The sequence below is a fragment of the Sorex araneus genome, chromosome 6 (assembly GCF_027595985.1).
Source record: "Sorex araneus isolate mSorAra2 chromosome 6, mSorAra2.pri, whole genome shotgun sequence".
Classification (NCBI taxonomy): Eukaryota; Metazoa; Chordata; class Mammalia; order Eulipotyphla; family Soricidae; genus Sorex; species Sorex araneus.
The window spans coordinates 12202630-12221099 of record NC_073307.1 but is presented as its reverse complement, the minus strand read 5'-3'; the positions used below and the strand labels follow the sequence as shown (position 1 = coordinate 12221099).

Here is an 18470-nt window from a genome sequence, read left to right as displayed (position 1 = left end):
ATCACTGCCTCAGACTGCTGGGTTTAAACCATGAGAAATAAACCTCTACCAAAATCCTGGTATTCCTTACACATCAAATCATGTACTTCAAGAGTCTTTCTCAAACATATAATTAGATTAACCTTACATGTTGATCTCTTTCTGAGATCTCCAACATTTTAATTCTAAAAGGCAAATATGAATTTTCTTACATATTCTTAAGTGCTCTATAAAATTATAAAACGTCAAGGAAATCCCTTTTTAGAGTTTTTTTTACTGGCACCTCCTATTGAAAACTCCACTATTGTAGTCCTTGTTAAAACCAATTAGCATGCCATATTTAAAAAAAATTTCCCTTCGCTATATTACATTAATTCTTTAATCAGGGCACAGAGAAGAAAATACTTAATACTATATCAATTGAGCATTTTAGATGTCTAGACTACCACATAAAAATTGAATAAATGAAATTTAGTCTATGAATTACACATATGTGCCAAAATAATGTAGAAAATGGCTTTTTCTCCAAAGAAATTCTCTAGGCGCCAGCAAAAAAGGCAGTGATTCACACCCACATGTGCATATCCACACACATGCATACCCACATACACAAGTACATACAGAATGACCTCTGAGAACAAGCCAGGGCCAAAAGTGTATCTACACCTACTGAAAAATTTAAAAACTCTATGAAGAAACCTTTGGCAAAAACTGCTGTGCACCATCAGTTATTCTGAACTTTCAAGTTTGGCGCCTCCATCCCCGGGGGTGTGGGTTGTAGTTGCTGTCAGCTACTGGAAGAGAGTAATCAGACCTGGTCTCAAAGGACATTTCAGAATCATTTCTGGAAGGCTGCCTGTAGTATGCATACGGCAACTGGGAACTGTATGGGGAGTCGGGGCGCAGACTACCAGCGGGCAGGGTCGCAACGTTAGACTCTCGCCTTCCAAATGAACCCATCCCGGCATTCTGGGATTCAGAAACATAGGACAGTCTCGCGTTCCAATCCTCAGGGGGCCTTGGAAGCACCTTCCTGCGAGCAGCTGAGACCACATTTGCTGCGATGGATTCCTGGATGTTTCTGGGTCTAAAGGCGTCGTCCACCAGCCCGAGAGGAGACTGTGCCGCTGCTTCCCAAGGAGTCAGTCTCTTGTTTCCTTTGGCGAGCCCATCGGCTGCTGGGCCAGCGTAGCTGTACACAGGCTGGTACGCCCAGGGAGACGCAGAGACGGCGGGTGGGACTGGTCTCCCAGGAAGAGAAAGGGAGCGTCCACTCTCCTAGAAACAATGAAAAGGTGAATATAGCTCGATCTTAATCTACCCGAGTTGACTTAGTTATGATCTGATTACTAGGTCCTATGAGTGTCAAATCCCAACAGTGCTAGCTTAGTCCTAAAGATTAGGGCCAGAGCCATAGAACAGTGGGTAGAACGTTTGTCTTGCACATGGCAGACTGGGGTTTAATCCCATACGGTTCTTGGAGGACAGCCAGGAGTAATTCCTGAGTGCAGAACTGGAAGTAACCCCTAAGTATCACCAAGCGTGACCCCAAAAGTTTTTTTTTAAAAAAAAGAATTAGAGGGGCTGGAGTGATAGCACAGCAGGTAGGGCGTTTGCCTTGCACGCGGCTGACCCAGGTTCGATTCCCAGCATCCCATATGGTCCCCTGAGCACCGCCAGGGGTAACTCCTGAGTACAGAGCCAGGAGTGACCCCTGTGCATTGCCAGGTGTGACCCAAAAAGAAAAAAAAAAAGAATTAGACTGCCTCTGCCTGGTGTATTGCTACACTGGTTTGGGTCTTTGAAGCTCCTCACATCCTCGCTGTTGACTTTCTCTCTGATCCCACAACTCCAGGTGCTACCATCTCCCTTGGGACCTCCCTTGGACATAGCCACCATGGCAAGGGTGCTGTCACCCCACGGATTCTGGTATCCTCCACATATTCACATCTACATCATTAGCAGTTTTGTTTTCCTGGCACAAAAATCAACAAACCCTATCGGCTGTCCCAGAAAGAGACCAGAGCTACTGGACTTTTTACTTTGCCCAAGTGGCTTTTAATCTGCTGTTTTATTTTTAGTCTCTGGGTCTAGCAAAACCAAACAAGGCTACTTATCTGTGTTGGATGTTCTTGGACTGTGGCAGTAAAGGACATTTCTCCTCTCAAGATTGACTTCTAGATTGGTGGCCATCCCGTGGCTCCTTCTGTCCTTCCTAGGTTGGTGTGGTGGCCCTGTCAGTGGGGAAACTCCCCTAGCCACTTGTTTCATTTGTGTTTTGCTTCCTTGTATGCACATTACCTTTTCCTTCATTGTGTTTCTGCTGCATTCCCCCGAGTAAGCGAAATACTTGATTTGTCTAGTATGCAGAAATTAAACTTGTTGCAACCAAATTTCTTCTCTTACACCTGCATCTCCAGGGACCCTCGGGACTGTTTGGTTATATTACTTGTAATATAAACTTGTTTATAATATATTACTTGTTTATATTACTTTCACACATTCCCATTTCAGTAGAAACTCTTATTATTTGTTTTATTTTTCTGGTGGTTCTGGGGACAAAAGTCCAAGACACACACATGCAAGGAAAGTGTTGTACCACTGACCTACATTCTCCAGCCCTGCCCATTAGATGTTTCACATAATTTTCTTCTTCGAGGGAAAAACTAGCAAAGGTATATATATATGTGTGTGTGTGTATGTGTGTGTGTGTGTGTATGTATACATGTATATGTATATATATGCATATGTATATGTATATATATACATACATATATGTATATATATAATTTATTTAACAAAAAACATTGCAATGCTTACACATATGCTCCAGTTTCATAAAAAGCTTTTCTTTCTTGATCTAGTTCTTAAAGTGAATAAAAAAAACTTGGATTTGGGCAAAATATCTCAGATTCATATGTACTGTTTCTGTTTTATTTTTCTACCAGACACCCAAGGAAAGTAGGGGCTTTATTCCTGCATTGCATATGAAGAGGATGGGGACTATTCACATAATAGATTTTGCTGTTTTTTCATCATCATCATCATCATCATCATCTCGTTTAATGTCGAATTTCTCGAATGGTCTCAGTAACATCTCCATTTGTCATAGCCCTGAGATTTTTGAAGCCTCTCATTCCCCTGACCCTGAAAGAGCCTTCAATGCAGCATCGTTGGGAAGGACGAGTAGAGAGAGGCTTATTTTTAATCATTAAAATTTCAGCGGTGGTGTTTGATCTCAGCCTGAAGAAGTTTTCATTAATTTGTTTCTTTTTCACTTAATGGTTAGGAATAGGACAAGGTCTGACTTTTTTTTTTTTAACCATTTTAGGACTTGGATCCCTGTTTCCTATAATCTATGTGTTGGTTTCATTCATTCATTTAACAAAATATTTATTCAATTCTTTCTTATTATTTCCAGTACCTCTTGAATGAGCTAAAGAATCAAAGATGACTCAGATCAAGTCTGCCTGCAGGAAACAGTCTGGTACCAAATAACTATAATTGCAGGTTAATCTATAACAGGAATCCAATTTGGGAAGAGACTCTTTCCTTCTCTAGACAGGATGAAAAGGGGATTTTCTACACTGACATAAGTACTAAGGCTTAGTAAAGTGACGAGAAATGTAGCTTTAATCTGAGATAGTGTGTGTCCATCTCCCTTTATCCTTAGCCATAGAAGAGAGAGATCACTGGTCTCTTGAGTGACTGGGACAGCTTCAGATTCCAGTGGCATCTGTTCGCTCTAAGCTGTGGTCTTTCCTCAGCTACAGCAAGCATCTCAAAGGTCATCTTCAGAAGGAATTTAAAACAACAGAGACCAGAGGGAATGGCAACAAAGAGATCTAATATTCACAGCACTAGGAGGCTCCTGTACCTACACAGAAGTCATTAACACCACATGTGCTAACAACTGGACAAAGAAATACTGATCAATAAAGTATTAAAGTGCAGTGTGAATGCATTCACTCAGCAACGGGACATCCCGAGCCCTAGATTTTCCTCCACTGGAGCCAGAGCGATAGCTCAGGGTCTGAGCATGTTTTGCACATATAGGAGCTCTGGGTTTGATCCCTGGCACTACACAACCCGCCCTCCCCGCCAACACAAGAGGTATCCCTATAAAAGAAAAAAATACACATTTATGTTCTAGCCTTTGTCCTCTGAACTTAAAGGAAGATTTTCAAAAGGACTGAAACATACCAAAAATGAAAATGTTCAAAAGGTCATTGACTGACATTCTAATATAGATCAGGCTTTTTTTTTCCAGCTAAGGTAGAAATATGAATTGGTTGAGTGTTTGTGTGTGTGTGTGTGTGAGAGAGAGAGAGAGAGACAGAGAGACAGAGAGAGTGGGGGGGCAGTTATTATAAATTTGAAGCATAATACTGGAAGTACAAAAGTGAAAACAAAGAAAATTGTCAAAAGAGTAAGTCAAGCCTTGCTTTTTCTTTCTGTTCTTGGGGGAGTGGGGGCTGCCCAGTGGTATAGTGGACACTAGGGCTGTCCAGGTGGTGCTCAGGAGACCACGTGGCACTGGGGATCAGGGTCTTTCCCATCCACACAAGCCCTGAGAGCTATCTCCTCAGTCCTGGTCAAGGTTGTCTAGAGAGAAATTCAGAATAGTACTGGAGTTGAAACAGTTATTGTGCAGAGCACAAATAAGCCCCACGCAGAAGCAGGACTGCGAGGAGAGAGGGAACTCAGTTTCCTCAATGAACGAAGTGGAAAGGGCTCCTCGTCTCCCTCTCATTGCCAAATAGGCTCCTTAAAGTGCTAATGAGAGGAGATAAAATTACAAATTGTCTTAGGTTAGATGCGCATGCGTGGTATAAATAAATAATTCTTTAGGCCCACTGTTGTTTCTGTTTGTGCCAAAAATATTGCTGGTGTCTGCCAGCACTTAAACCCCTAATTTTAACGCATTTCTGCTAAGCCAGTTCACCTCTTATTCTCTGCTGTTATTTCCTTCTGTCCACCTCTGTCTCCAGGCTCATGCTGTTCCAAGCCTGGCTGACTGAATGAAGCCATGTGATCTATTCTAAGCCAGAAATGACCAAAGGGATCTGAAAATAAAAGGTGTTTTTTCTGTTTCGGAGATTGAATGTCAAGTGGCAGAATCCCAGGATGACACGGGTTTGACCCTCCGTTGTAGATTCTACCAAGGATTAACTTAGAACCAAAAGAAGCCAAAACATTGATATGAGAGCACTTCACCAGAGTCAGTGATAACCAGCATCATGCGTGATGCTTATGGGACAATATTATATGAGGGGTCAAACTTACAGCTCCTGCATGCAAAGTATGGGCGCAGCCTTTTAAGCCCTGGATCCAATATTGTGACCTTCTAGAACAGACACATAGACACAGACATAAACACAGATATCAAATACTCTCTCAGATTATTCTTAAGACTTAAACCCTTCTACTTCCCTGAGGCCTTGCCCCAGAGAAGGGGGCTAACTTATTTCCAGGACACCTCTATGGGTTCGGGTTCGTGATCTCTTCTTCCTTATATTAAACCGAAGTTTGCCCCCATAACCTCGCCCTGTGATTCTGATAATATAGACTCCCACCTCTCCATGTCTGCACTGCCATTCCTTCACCCGTTGCAGCTACCTTTACCCTCTCTGCAGTCACCATAGTAACGTCTAGGATATTAATCAGTTCTCTGCTTCCAGTCTGTTAGGTAGGGCCAGTGCAGATCAACTATCTTGATGTTCTTTATTTTTGGCACAACTGGTCGTGCCTAGAGGGGATACTGACTCAGTGTTCAGAGTTTGTTTTCAGCAGAGCTCAGGGTGAGGGGCACAGGTGGTGCCAGGGTTTGAACATGAGCCTCTGCATGCAAAGTGCTCCATCCCATCCATCCATCTCCTGGACACACCCCCTTGATCTTCTAGTGTGGGTGTACACACACAGACACAACCACCAAAAGCAGACCCGCAGGGACAGCATGCAGCTCAAACACCGAGGGCCCAGGGGCAGCTGGCACAGTGAACAGTTCAGAGAGAACATCACCCGGTGTATTTAGAGCAGCATGTCCTTCAAGGGTTCAACCTAGCAGAGTGTGCCAACCTTCAGCTGCTCCGCTATTATAGGTGCAGTAAATGCTGTAAGGATTCCCACGGGATCACCATCCACCGGGTGTTCTATAGTCCCACTAAGAGCCGAAACAGTGGAGTTTTAACAACAGCAAGCTCAAATAGATGACTGATTCGGCGCTCAGTTTGGAGCTAATTGCTTTACATAATCCTCATACTGACCCCATGAAGTAGGCACTATTATTATCCCTAGTTTCCAGCTGAGCTCAAGGAGACTTGAAGGGGGTAAGCAGCTTCCCCAAAGGTAGGAAGCCAGTAAAATGCAGGCACCGAGGAGTTGAACCCCGGTTGACTCATACCAACGATCTTTATCCAAACATGACACTGCACTCGTTGTAAAATTGCTCTGAGAAAATATATTTCTAAAAAGAGTTTCCAACGTGAGTAAATGAAGTGGAAGGTTGTAGACACTTTGAAAAGAGGCCCTTTACATTTTGATCAAATGTGAACTACTCAGTGCTGGCATCTTGCCAGCTGTCACAAGCACGAGTAGGTTGTTCTTAAAGTGTCTGGTAACCAGCTACATCGGCAGGAAACACTTGACATTCAAGAAGGGAAGTGCCATCTGAGTCTGACGTGGAGAAAATTCTAGAGTAATGCGAAAAGCCTAGAAGCCAAAGGACATCAGTGGGATATAGGTTTTGAAGTTCAAACCCTGGAATGCTGAAAAACTCTCTTGGCTGGAATCCCGCTCACATAAGCACGGTAGAGAAAAGGCCTCCCTGTGACCATTCTTATTCCAACTTCCTTTCTCTTTAGAGCACTCTGTCAATGAGAACTTCTCACAGACCTATACTTTATCATGAACAGATTCCAGTAACAATAAATGGCATTTTTCTGGTTTTGTCTTTAAAAAAAAAAAAAAACCACCTCAGAGTCTCACACATGCTAGGCATGTGCTTTATGACTGAACTACCTTCCTGTCCCGTCTCTGGTATTTTAATCATGGCTCAGATTTTCTGAAGCCCAGATGTCCAAGAAGGAGCAGGTGAAAAGAAACACCAGGAATTTTCCATTTTCCAATTTAGGTTTTCAAAACCCTTGGGGGGTCCTTGATAAGTCCTTTTCGCCTCCTATTTGCCACAGCAGATGTTGACTCATACTTTAAAATACATCAGGTACTGGGGGGATGGTTCAACCATAGTTTTGCATACTGGAGGTCTGGGTCTGAGACTGGTGCCTGGAGCACTCTTTGGGAGTGACCCCAAGAAGACCACGGAACCAGGAATATCCCCAATCACTGCCAGCTGTGGCTCTCCAAACCAAAATCACTGTCACTGTCATCCCGTTGCTCATCGATTTGTTCAAGCGGGCACCACTAACGTCTCTATTGTGAGATTTGTTGTTACTGTTTTTGGCATATCGAATACACCATGGGTAGCTTGCCAGACTCTGCCGTGTGGTGAGATACTCTTGGTAGCTTGCTGGGCTCTCTGAGAGGGACAGAGGAATCGAACCCAGGTCAGCCGTGTGCAAGGCAAACGCCCTACCCTCTGGTGCTATCGCTCCAGCCCCCGAACTAAAATTAAAAAATAAAACACATTCAGCACCTGACCGTTTCGCACTGTCTCTGCTGGCACCCTCTTGGACTAAATCTATCATCTCTTGCCTGGACTCTTGCTCCAGTCTCCTACTCAGTTTTGTTTCTGGCTCCAACCTTGAGGTTTAAGTCCACTTTCAATATGGCTGCCACACTTATCCCATGAAAATCCAAACCTGATTATGTTACTTAGTTCTCTGTAAGAGCTTCTCATTTCACAAAAGAAAAAAAAAAGCACAGTTCTTGTGTTAATCCACAGGCCTTCCCTAATCTGCCGTGTCCATCCCTCCTGATGCCGCTGAGTGATCTCCCTCTCCCTCTCACATTCCCCTGACCTCTTGGCTCAACTTTGCACACGCTGGGCACACGCTGGGCACATCTGTATCTCTGGGCCTTTAAGCTCACTGGTGCTTCTGCAGTGCTCCAGATATCAGCAGGATTCTGCGCCATTGATAGTTCTGCTCCTCTCTTTAAAGTTTGAGGTGTAAACCAAGAGATTTTTTAAAAAATAAAATAGATTTTACTATTATATTTAGAAGAAAATTCCTTTGTAACAGGAGTTAGGATGTACATGACAAAGGAAACCAGCATGACGGATGAGAATGAAGGTGGGCTTGCCTGCTGACAGACCCAGCTTTCTGGCCTTTGCCTCTGGATACCCCTATGACCCCATATGTCCCAGGCATGTAAAATGTTCTTTGTGCCACTGGCTACATCCTCAAGTTGAGGTATAGAGTCGGTTGAGTGCCGTGTAGCCCCACAAACGCAGAGGATTGATTTTCTTTATTGTGAGAAGAGTTTGCACGGCCTTAAAAGGTGTCAGAGACCTGGCAGAACCTTTTGTTCAAGAGCAAATGCAGAGGCAGGCTGCTGGCCCAGGATAAAAATAGGAGGAAGCCGTGCCTTTGAAGTGGCATTAGCACCCCGCCACCCAGCTACTGAGGTGCCAGCTGCAGCAACCAGGCCTCATTCCCCTGCTAACTCTGGGTCGCCAAAGCAAGTATCTTGGTCTTTTTTTTTTAATTCTGTTATAAAGGAATAAAAACAGCCACATTTGGAGTCAGAGGGATAGTACAGAAGCTTAGGCATCTGCCTCGCACACACTGACTCTGGTTTGACCCTCAGCACAACATATAGTTCCCGGAACACTGCCAGGGTTGACCCCTGAGCACAGAATCAGGAGTAAGGCCTGAAGATGCTGGGTGGCCCCCGGAGAGATAAATGAACAAACAAAACCACATATTGAATGTGCGGCTAAGACGATGGCCAGGAGGAATCTGGGGCTCTATTTCTGGGAACTTTTTCATCTTCAAGGCAATGATCACAAGATACACGGATGGAATTTTTACTATGTACTAGTCACAGTTCCAAGCACACTTTATTAACTTATTTTATCCTGTCAACAGCTCTATAATCCTCACCTTGCAAATAAGGGAACTGAAGCAGAGAAATGTGGTGCTGTCATAGGTCACCCAGGATTATGTAGGGAAACTGCATACGTAAAGCCCTATAAAATTTTATTTAAATAATGTATTTTAAGGCATTAAGTCTGTCTGAGGAAAGCAATGTCTATATTGATATTTTCTATATTTTCATCTTTTGTTTACCCTGAAAAATGTATATCTCTCCAGAAATTATAGCCTATAAAAATGCCCCGACTAAAATGGTCTGTTGAGAGAGAGACAGAGACAGAGACAGAGAGAGAGACAGAGAGAGAAAGAGAGAGAGAGACAGAGAGAGAGAGAGAGAGAGAGAGAGAGAGAGAGAGAAAGATGCCTGCCATAGAGACAAGCTGAGTGGGGGTGGCAAGAAGAAAAATGGGGACATTGATGGTGGGAAATGTACACTGGTGAAGAGACAGGTGTAGTAACATTGTCTGACTGAGACTCCATTATGAACAATTTTGGAACTCTGAGTCAATAAAAAAAATAATAATAAAATAAAATGGTCTGTGTAAGGCCAGGGGACTAGAGCAATAGCACAGCAGGTAGGGCATTTGCCTTGCATGCGGCTGACCCAGTTCAATTCCTCTGTCCCTCTCAGAGAGCCCGGCAAGCCCGGAATACCGAGAGTATTCCGCCCACATGGCAGAGCCTGGCAAGCTACCCGTGGCATATTCAATATGCCAAAAACAGTAACAACAAGTCTCACAATGGAGACGTTACTGGTTCCCAATCGAGCAAATTGATGAACAACGGGATGACAGTGCTATACGGCAGTGCTATAAAATTTTTACTTTGTTTGAACATAAGAATAATATTTTAAAAACACATTTTAAAGCATTTTCTGAAAAGTTAAATCTCTCCACAAAAGACTTAAATGGTAAAAAGTCAAATATATTAGTATTGTGAAAAAGAAACAATGGATAGCAAATTAGAATTTTATCTCTTTATACAGATTAAAAAATAACGTCACAATGAAGAATGAATGGATCTGATCTTACAAGTGTTATTCTTTTCTTTCTTTCACTTTTGGGCCACAACTGACTTCTCAGGACTTAGTCCTAGCTCTGCAGTCAGAGATTGCTCCTGGTGGGACTTGGGGAATCATATGTGGGGTCAGGAAGGAAACCTGTGTTGGCCACATGCAAGGCAGCACCTCACCAGCTGTACTATCTCTCCAGCCCCTTATGAGAATTTTTTGGTAGAGAAAAACATCAGTTAGAAAGTCAACATACTATGCACTAAATAAAGGCTAATTATCATCAATAATAATTAGCAGAGTCTCTTGCCCGCACGCCTGGCTGTCTTCCCTGGGGCCCCTCGGAGGGGATGGGCTCCAGCTTCCCTCCCCATCCCGAGCAGAGCTCCTGGCGGCCGAAGACCTCCGGAGTCTAGCCACAGCCATGCTCAAGGCCCCTCTCCACACGTTCGGACGAGCCTCACGCATTAAGGAACTGGCAGAGGAACCCAGGTGTATGGGACCCAGGGCTGAGACCTCCAAGGCTGCTCGGATCGGGACTGGGCCTCCTTCGCCCAGATTTTCCATTTCCCAGTAGTTAGGAGGTCACACCCAGGGACTGCCCCTGGTGCTGTGTAATCCCATCAATGGTCAGCATCCAGAGACTTACAAGTAAGCTCCCAGAAGATGTCTTATAGCCTACTTCTCCCTCAAAGAGAACCTGGCAAACTACTGGGAGTTTCCTGCCCACATGGGAGAGCCTGGCAAGGTCCTCATGGTGTATTAATATGCCAAAACCAGTAACAAGCTGGGTCTCATTCTCCTGACCCTGAAAGAGCCTCTAGTACAGCATCGTTGGAAGAACGAGTAGAGAGAGGCTTCTAAAATCTCAGGGCTTGGACCAATGGAGACGTTACTGAGACCACTCGAGAAATTCGACGATCATCATCATCATCAATAATATAAAAGTGGTACTTATAATAAATTATGAAGTCCACTTAAAATGTGTTTAGCTCTGAGTATAGTCTTAGTGGCTCATAAGTCCTAGATGTCTTTCTTTCCTTAAAACCAAGCCATGTAAACATCTCCTCCCTCTTTCATGCACACAAAAAAGAAATCATTATAAACACACATATGTTAGAAAGGGATGAGAGATGACTTTTTAAAATAGATTATGCACCCGTAATTAAAGCAGAACTTCTACCCCTTAATCAAACTCGATTCCCAGCTAGTATGACTTTAGTTTTCTCACAGGAAAAGTTTTATCAGTTAAGACTTTAAAGAACAAAATTCTTGAGAATTTGAGAATGGGTTTGGGTATCATGTAATAACCCCATTGGGTCTCTTTGAAGTAAAACTTTCTCCAAATCTCCTCTGACATGTATTTTGAAGTGACCTTTCAGTTGCAAATCTAATTACATTTTAAAATGGATAAGTCAAAGCCGGTAATGGTAAGTAAAATGAAAAATCAACAGCTCAACTGATGACATTTCCCAAGGCTGCAAAGAAGACACGAGAAAGAAAGCACAAACTTGATCTTTGTTCCAATTTCTTATCTACTCTGTTCTAAGCTTATTAAATGAATTCTTTGATTCCTATCTTGGGTGCTGGGGAAAATGTCTGACTTGCTGTTCTTTGGGAAACTTGAGATGTTCTGACAACTTATAGTCATGTTTCCTTCATCAGAAACATGGTCCCAGAATGATATATAAAATTTGGAATTTCATGCATGTCCTTTCATTTTAGAGATACAGGGATATGGAAAAGTGGAGATTTCAAAGGAACTATTGGTTTACTGGATGAGATAGAAGACTTGGATGAGGAATATGAAATGAAAGCAGAGTTTGCTACAAGAGCCATGGCTATGTGCTTTGGACATACAAGTGGGAAGCCTGGGAGCATCATAGGTCAGAAGTGTCCCAGGTACATTTCTCTAAAGAAGCGTTAATTTCACTCGGGGATACTAATCCCAGGTATAGCTGAACTGTCATTGATGGATTAAGGGAATACTTCTTGAGGAATTAGTCTGCTGTCTACTGGGCAAACTTTTAAAATTAGAGCCCAAGTGTTTAATTTTGCTACTGGCCTTAGCTGCTATTACAGCTTTTCTTTCTCACATAGGATTCTTAGTGCATGCACAAAACTGCAGTATATAATTATCCATGTTAATCTTGCATATTTTTACTATAGCAGATTTTGCTATGTGGCCCTCACCTTCACTTAAAATAACTCATTCTTTGGCATATTTTTCTGTTTTTTCCCTTATATATTTTGGGACAATCTCGTGTCTACCTTAAAAACTATATTAACGTATCTTTGAAGGAAGAAGATGAATCAGATGATGATAATATGTAATACATACTTCAGCACCTTTGATTTATTTATTTTTGTTTTTTGGGTCACACCCGGCGATGCACAGGGGTTACTCCTGGCTCTGCACTCAGGAATTACTCCTGGCGGTGCTCAGGGGACCATATGAGATGCTGGGATTAGAACCTGGGTCAGCCGCATGCAAGGCAAATGCCCTACCCACTATGCTATTGCTTCAGTCCCACTTCAGCACTTTTTAAATTTCTAATAATAATAGTAAGTAACTATATTTAGCCACTTGGATCACCACATATCTATTAGCCAATTACTTTTGTCTTGTAATGAAGACAAAACAAACAAAAAATTAACTCATTCCTTATCATTCCTTTGACAACTCTCCATCCTCAATTTTGCCTTCATTCTGACAGTTTCTGACTATCCAATTATTCAATCACTATTTTTTTTCACTTTTAGTTTCAATTCATGGAAATTTTTTTTTATTTATTTATTTTTTTTTTTGCTTTTTGGGTCACACCTGGCGATGCACAGGGGTTACTCCTGGCTCTGCACTCAGGAATTACCTCTGGCCATGCTCAGGGGACCATATGGGATGCTGGGATTCGAACCTGGGTCAGCCGCGTGCAAGGCCAACGCCCTACCCGCTGTGCTATCGCTCCAGCTCCAATTCATGGAAATTAATAGATGAATTTATAGGTCAGCTCATAGGTCATAGGTCAAAGGCCTTAAGTGAACCAAAGCAACCCTCTAAGCCATTTTGGATAAACAGTCTTATCAAAGATAAAAGATAGGGGCCAGAGAGATTGTACAGCAGTACAGCAGGTAGGAAACTTCCCTTGCACACACCTGCCACCCCCCCACCCCGGCCATACCATATGGTCTCTGAGCCCACCAGGCGTTTCTGAGTGCTGAGCCGATAGCAACTCGAGCTCTGCTAGGTATGGCTCAACAATCCCCCACCCCTACCCCCCAAAAAGATAAAAGATGTATGCTGCAAACACCCAAAATATCTAGGCCCTCATAAATATGTTTTGAGAGCTAGAGAAGAAAAGATGTTTATCAGTGATATGTATTTCTCAAATTCTTGAGCAGCTCTTTTCTTTTTAATACTAGGGAAAAGATGAAAACAGCAATGTCCTGAGATCATCTTTCTGTGAAAAAGACTTCCGACTTGTATAAGAGTTCCTCTCATCTGTCTCTTAAATATGACGAGATACTTTCTAACAGATTTTCCTATTGATGGTTGTTTTTCTCAGCTCCACCTTTGCTCTTCACCTGGCTGATTTCATCCTAAAGAAGTCTAATGCAGGTACATTCCTTTGAGAATATAATTAGTAGGGCTGGGAACTGAGCTGAGCAGTAAAGCACTTGCCTTGAGTGAGGGGGGCCCTGGGTTCAACACACACACACACACACACATACAGAGAGAGAGAGAGAGAGACAGACAGACAGACAGACAGACAGAGAGAGGGGGGAGAGAGAGAGAGAGAGAGAGAGAGAGAGAGAGAGAGAGAGAGAGAGAGAGAGAGAGAGAGAGAGAGAATGTAATTATCTGATCATGGACCACCTAGAAGCGCATGTGGGCAGTCAGTGGCCAAGGCAAGAATATCTGTTTTGGCTATGAGGAAAGTTATCTACCAATTCTATTATCTAAAGGGCTTAAGGCAGGCAGGAGGCTTTCCTACAGTTAACCATTGTGGGCTAGAGAGTCCCAGAAGAAATGCAACTCTGATGTTACAACCAGTGGCTAAATGCAGGTCAGCCTAGACCACCTCATTTGCGTAAGAAGTAAAGTCCAGATAAGAAATAATGACAATGTGACATCACCAGGATGCCTTGATAATAGTCATGTACCTTGTACAGGGCAGGATTTTGACTCAGACAATGGCTAACGGTGTTCAGTGACTTATTTAGAAGTTTGAAAAACAGAACAAAATAATGACAAAATTCAAGTTAAGTAGGGTCCAAGTTACTCAATAAGTACTTAAATAACTAGTATTCAATAAATTCTTAAATGGATCTTTTTATAAAAGAGTTTCCTGTATGAATACAAGATATATTTAACATGATTTTATAAAATGGAAAACGTGCATTTTTTTTTTTTTTTTGCTTTTTGGGTCACACCCGGTGATGCACAGGGGTTATTCCTGGCTCATGCACTCAGGAATTACTCCTGGAGGTGCTCAGGGGACCATATGGGATGCTGGGAATAGAACCCGGATCGGCCGCATGCAAGGCAAACGCCCTGCCCGCTGTGCTATTGCTCCAGCCCCGAAAACGTGCATTTTTAACTGAACAGGATGAACATATAGTGATGGTGAAATGATGGGGAAAGAAACTGAAAGTCTTGTTTTACTATTTCTTATGCATCTTCCTTCTTTTTCCCTCTCATTTTGGTTGGCAAAGCAGTGCTCTGGGAGGCGGGGGCGGGGTGGGGCGATTCCTGGAGAGACAGGCCAACCAGGCCAAGGTGGTTCCATCCCGGGGCCCCGCAGTGTCGCTGAGGCCCCTGGGATCCTGCTGGCACACAGTGCTGGGAGTCAAATATTCAGACCTTGTCCACCATTCCTGGCACTTGAGACATTTCCCTCGTCTTTCCCCCCCCCCTTTTTTTTGTAATTAAAAGTGTATACTTTAGATAGAAATAAAGTCATATTTGGGCTGGAGTGATAGCATAGCGGGGAGGCTTTTGCCTTGCACTCAACCGACCCGGGTTCAATTCCTCCATCCCTCTCGGAGAGCCCAGCAAGCTACCGAGAGTATCCCTCCCGCTCAGCAGAGCCTGGCAAGCTGCCTGTGGCATATTCGATATGTCAAAAACAGTAACAATTCTCACACTGGAGACGTTACTGGTGCCCACTTGAGCAAATCGATGAACAATGGGACAACAGCACAAGTGCTTTATGTATTAGAAAAGTGTTTTTGAAAAAAAGTGTTTTTAAAAAGTGTTTTGAAAAAAACACGTGCAGGAGATCATGGGATGGGGCTGTTACTGGCATGCTCTCCGCCCAGATGAGATCCGGAGCAGCTGTGCAGGAGATGGCCCCTCTGCTCCTTAAAGACTATGATCCGGGAGGTCTACTAACCCATTTTTGCACCAAGCAGCTTCTTATAGAAATGCATCTAGACTGTGAACTGAGCTAAAATATCAGAAACCCAAAAACCATGCGGTCGTAACAGCTCATATCATCTCCGTTCTCAGCAATGGAAAACAAATTATCAAATGATGCCTTTCAGCAGGTTTGATTGTTGGGGGAAAATTCCAAATAATAATAGTGAGTTCTCTGTTGAAGTATTGAAAGTGTTCAAAGTATAGATAATAAAGTGAAGATCGTTAGCCACTCAGGTGGGGGGGTGGGAATGGGAGGGGGGTATATTGGGGTTCTTGGTGGTGGAATATGTGCACTGGTGAAGGGATGGGGGTTTAATCATTATATGACTGAGACTTAAACCTGAAAGCTTTGTAACTTTTTTCATTGTGATTCAATAAAATAAAAATAAAAAAATAGAATAAAATAAAATGAATTTTCTGCATAAAAAAGAATAAAGAGTGTTTTTAAAAAGTGTTTTGATAAAAAGTGTTTTTAATAGTGTTTTTTAAAAAAATGAGTTTTTATCATATATGTGAGATTTCTATGAATTACTGTGTTCATTTTTATATGTCCTATGTTTGTATATATATGTTAGTTCCTTCTTATCTCTTCCCACCAGGTTTTTGATGTTTTCTGAAGATGAATGGAAATTTCCTACCCTATAACTTCCATCCATGATTCCTAACTCTTTTCCACACCACACTTCCTCAAATATCCTAGCTCCTGAGGACCTTTCCTCCTGTTGGTGACCATACAAACATCTATCTCATATTACAGAACTTCCAGGCACTTTCCCCTCCTTTTTAGTTTTAGAAATAAACTTGAGGGCGTCAAAAGCTTGAGAACAATCCCCGTGGTGGGATCAAAGCAGTTACTCAGCAGGTCTACCTGGTCCTTTTGTTCTGTCCACTCAGGGTTTTTTTTTTTGTTCTTTTTTTTTTTTTTAAACTGCCTCTGACTGATTAAACGATTTGTCAATCCACTACACTCTTTGCTTACTTGTTGCGTTAAATAAAAAAAAAAAAAATGGCACTTTTCCTCTATGGGTAATAAAGTACACGAACTTCTCTTTGGTTCTGAAATTTCTTTTTCCCCAATCATATTTGTTTTCATGTCCAAAAGCTAATTAGCACTCAAATTTGGTTTGAGAATCCTCCGTTAGCCTACAAACCCAAATAAGAATGTTTTGATTCCTGCCAGGGAGATTTAAGTTAGTTATTAGGAGGCACATTTTTGATTGGAGATAACAGAACCTTACTGTCCTGAAGCCAAGGGAAGTCATTCAACCCCCTTTCCCCAGAGATAAGAACAACGCAGCCAGGGGACTTTGTACATTCCCTTTTCTTGATGATAAAAGTGTATCATTCTATTCCTAAAATCCTTATTCTCTGCCTTGATTAGAAGCAGGGGGTCAGATAAAATCACAGCTCTAGGTTCTCTGTATTCTTTTATGTGATCCTTAAATTTAAAAGAATGTTCGGAGTAAATTAGTTGCCTGGGGAAGGACTTTGTGAGAGAGAAGCGAGTTTGCTGCCACCTCCTGGGCCTCTGGGATCAAGTCCCGGCTTCTAAACCCTTCTCCCATGACAAAGGCATGCAGGCATTTGAAACCGGGAGCAGTAATCTGGCTGACCCTGGCTGGAAGAGCTGGGTTTTAAAGCATAAATTTGGCACAAGTGCTTTATGTATTAGAAAAGTGTTTTTGAAGTGTGATTCACAATTCTTTTTCATCAGGACCACCTGGGATGTATGTTACAAAAAATTTTCTGACCGAATCCCAATGATTAGAGTAGGGCCAGGGGGTCTTCAGTCCCTTGGAGCTAAAGTTGGAAAACTGTGTCAGGATACTATCAAGGCAATCGTTTGCTAGAACAAAAGCACGGCATATAAAGGAAACCTTCTTGGTGAACTAGAGTATGAAACCAAAAGCTTTATGTGATATATTTTGTTTCATTCTTCACTAGTATCACCTGCAATGAGCTATGACGTTTTGATGTGATGCAGAATTTGAAAAATTCAATGAGTCCATATATAGTTTATATCACTGTCACTGTCACTGTCATCCCGTTGCTCATCGATTTGCTCGGGTGGGCACCAGTAACGTCTGATTGCAAGACTTATTATTACTGTTTTTGGCATATCGAATACAGCACGGGTAGCTTGCCAGGCTCTGCCATGTGGGCACGATACTTTCGGTAGCTTGCCAGGCTCTCCGAGAGGGGTGGAGGAATCAAACACGGGTCGGCGGCATGCAAGGCGAATGCCCTACCACTGTGCTATGCCTCCAGCCCATTTAGTTTATATAAAACAACAAATTATATAAAGAATTACATAAAGAATTATAATTGCATAGTAAAGAGAGGCTGCTAAAATCTCAGGGCTAGGACGAATGGAGACGCTACTGGGCCCACTCGAGAAAATCGATGATCAATGGGATGACAGTGATACAGTGAATTATAATTAGAAGCATCTGATAAAATTAACCAGCAACCCAGTGGGTCAGACTCTTGATAACTCCGAATGTGGTATTGTAAGATCCTCCGATTGTGAACCAGGGAGAAAGCTCAACTGATTGAAGTGTAGACTTTGCTTGAAGGAGCCCAATCCCTGACTCTGTGTGGCCTCTCACGCACTGATGGGAGTGACCCCTAAACACCATGCTGGGGGGAAGCCCCTAAACATCACCAGGTGTGATTCTAAAATGAATCCTTAAAAAACATGGAAGAACTAACATTATACTTGGAGAATTATGTTGTCAGGGATTTCCATGCATGTATGAGACCACAACAACCTAACACACACACACACACACACACACACACACACACACACACACACACACACACCCTGTGCTTATATTAGTTCACTTTGCTCAATCTTTAGCCTTAGAGGATGGTTATGTGAATATTCTTTATCAATCTGAGATATGCGTGGAGAAATAAAAAACTACTGAATACTATAACATGAGAGAGAAAGACCTGCCTGTTTTTTCCCTTTTTAAAAGAAAAATGTCCTTCACTGGCACAC

The 18470-nt window shown here is 42.5% G+C and overlaps 1 protein-coding gene across 1 annotated transcript in view; it reads right to left on the bottom strand.

Annotated features, from left to right (window-relative positions):
• Positions 1-307: 307 nt before the first annotated feature.
• SYNPO2 (synaptopodin 2) overlaps positions 308-18470 on the bottom strand; it is a 177839-nt gene continuing 159676 nt past the window's right edge. Inside the window, exon 5 of the mRNA XM_004612723.2 lies at positions 308-1257. Coding sequence (XP_004612780.2) covers positions 721-1257 — 537 coding nt within the window. The 3' untranslated portion in view covers positions 308-720. The remainder of the gene's footprint in view (positions 1258-18470) is intronic.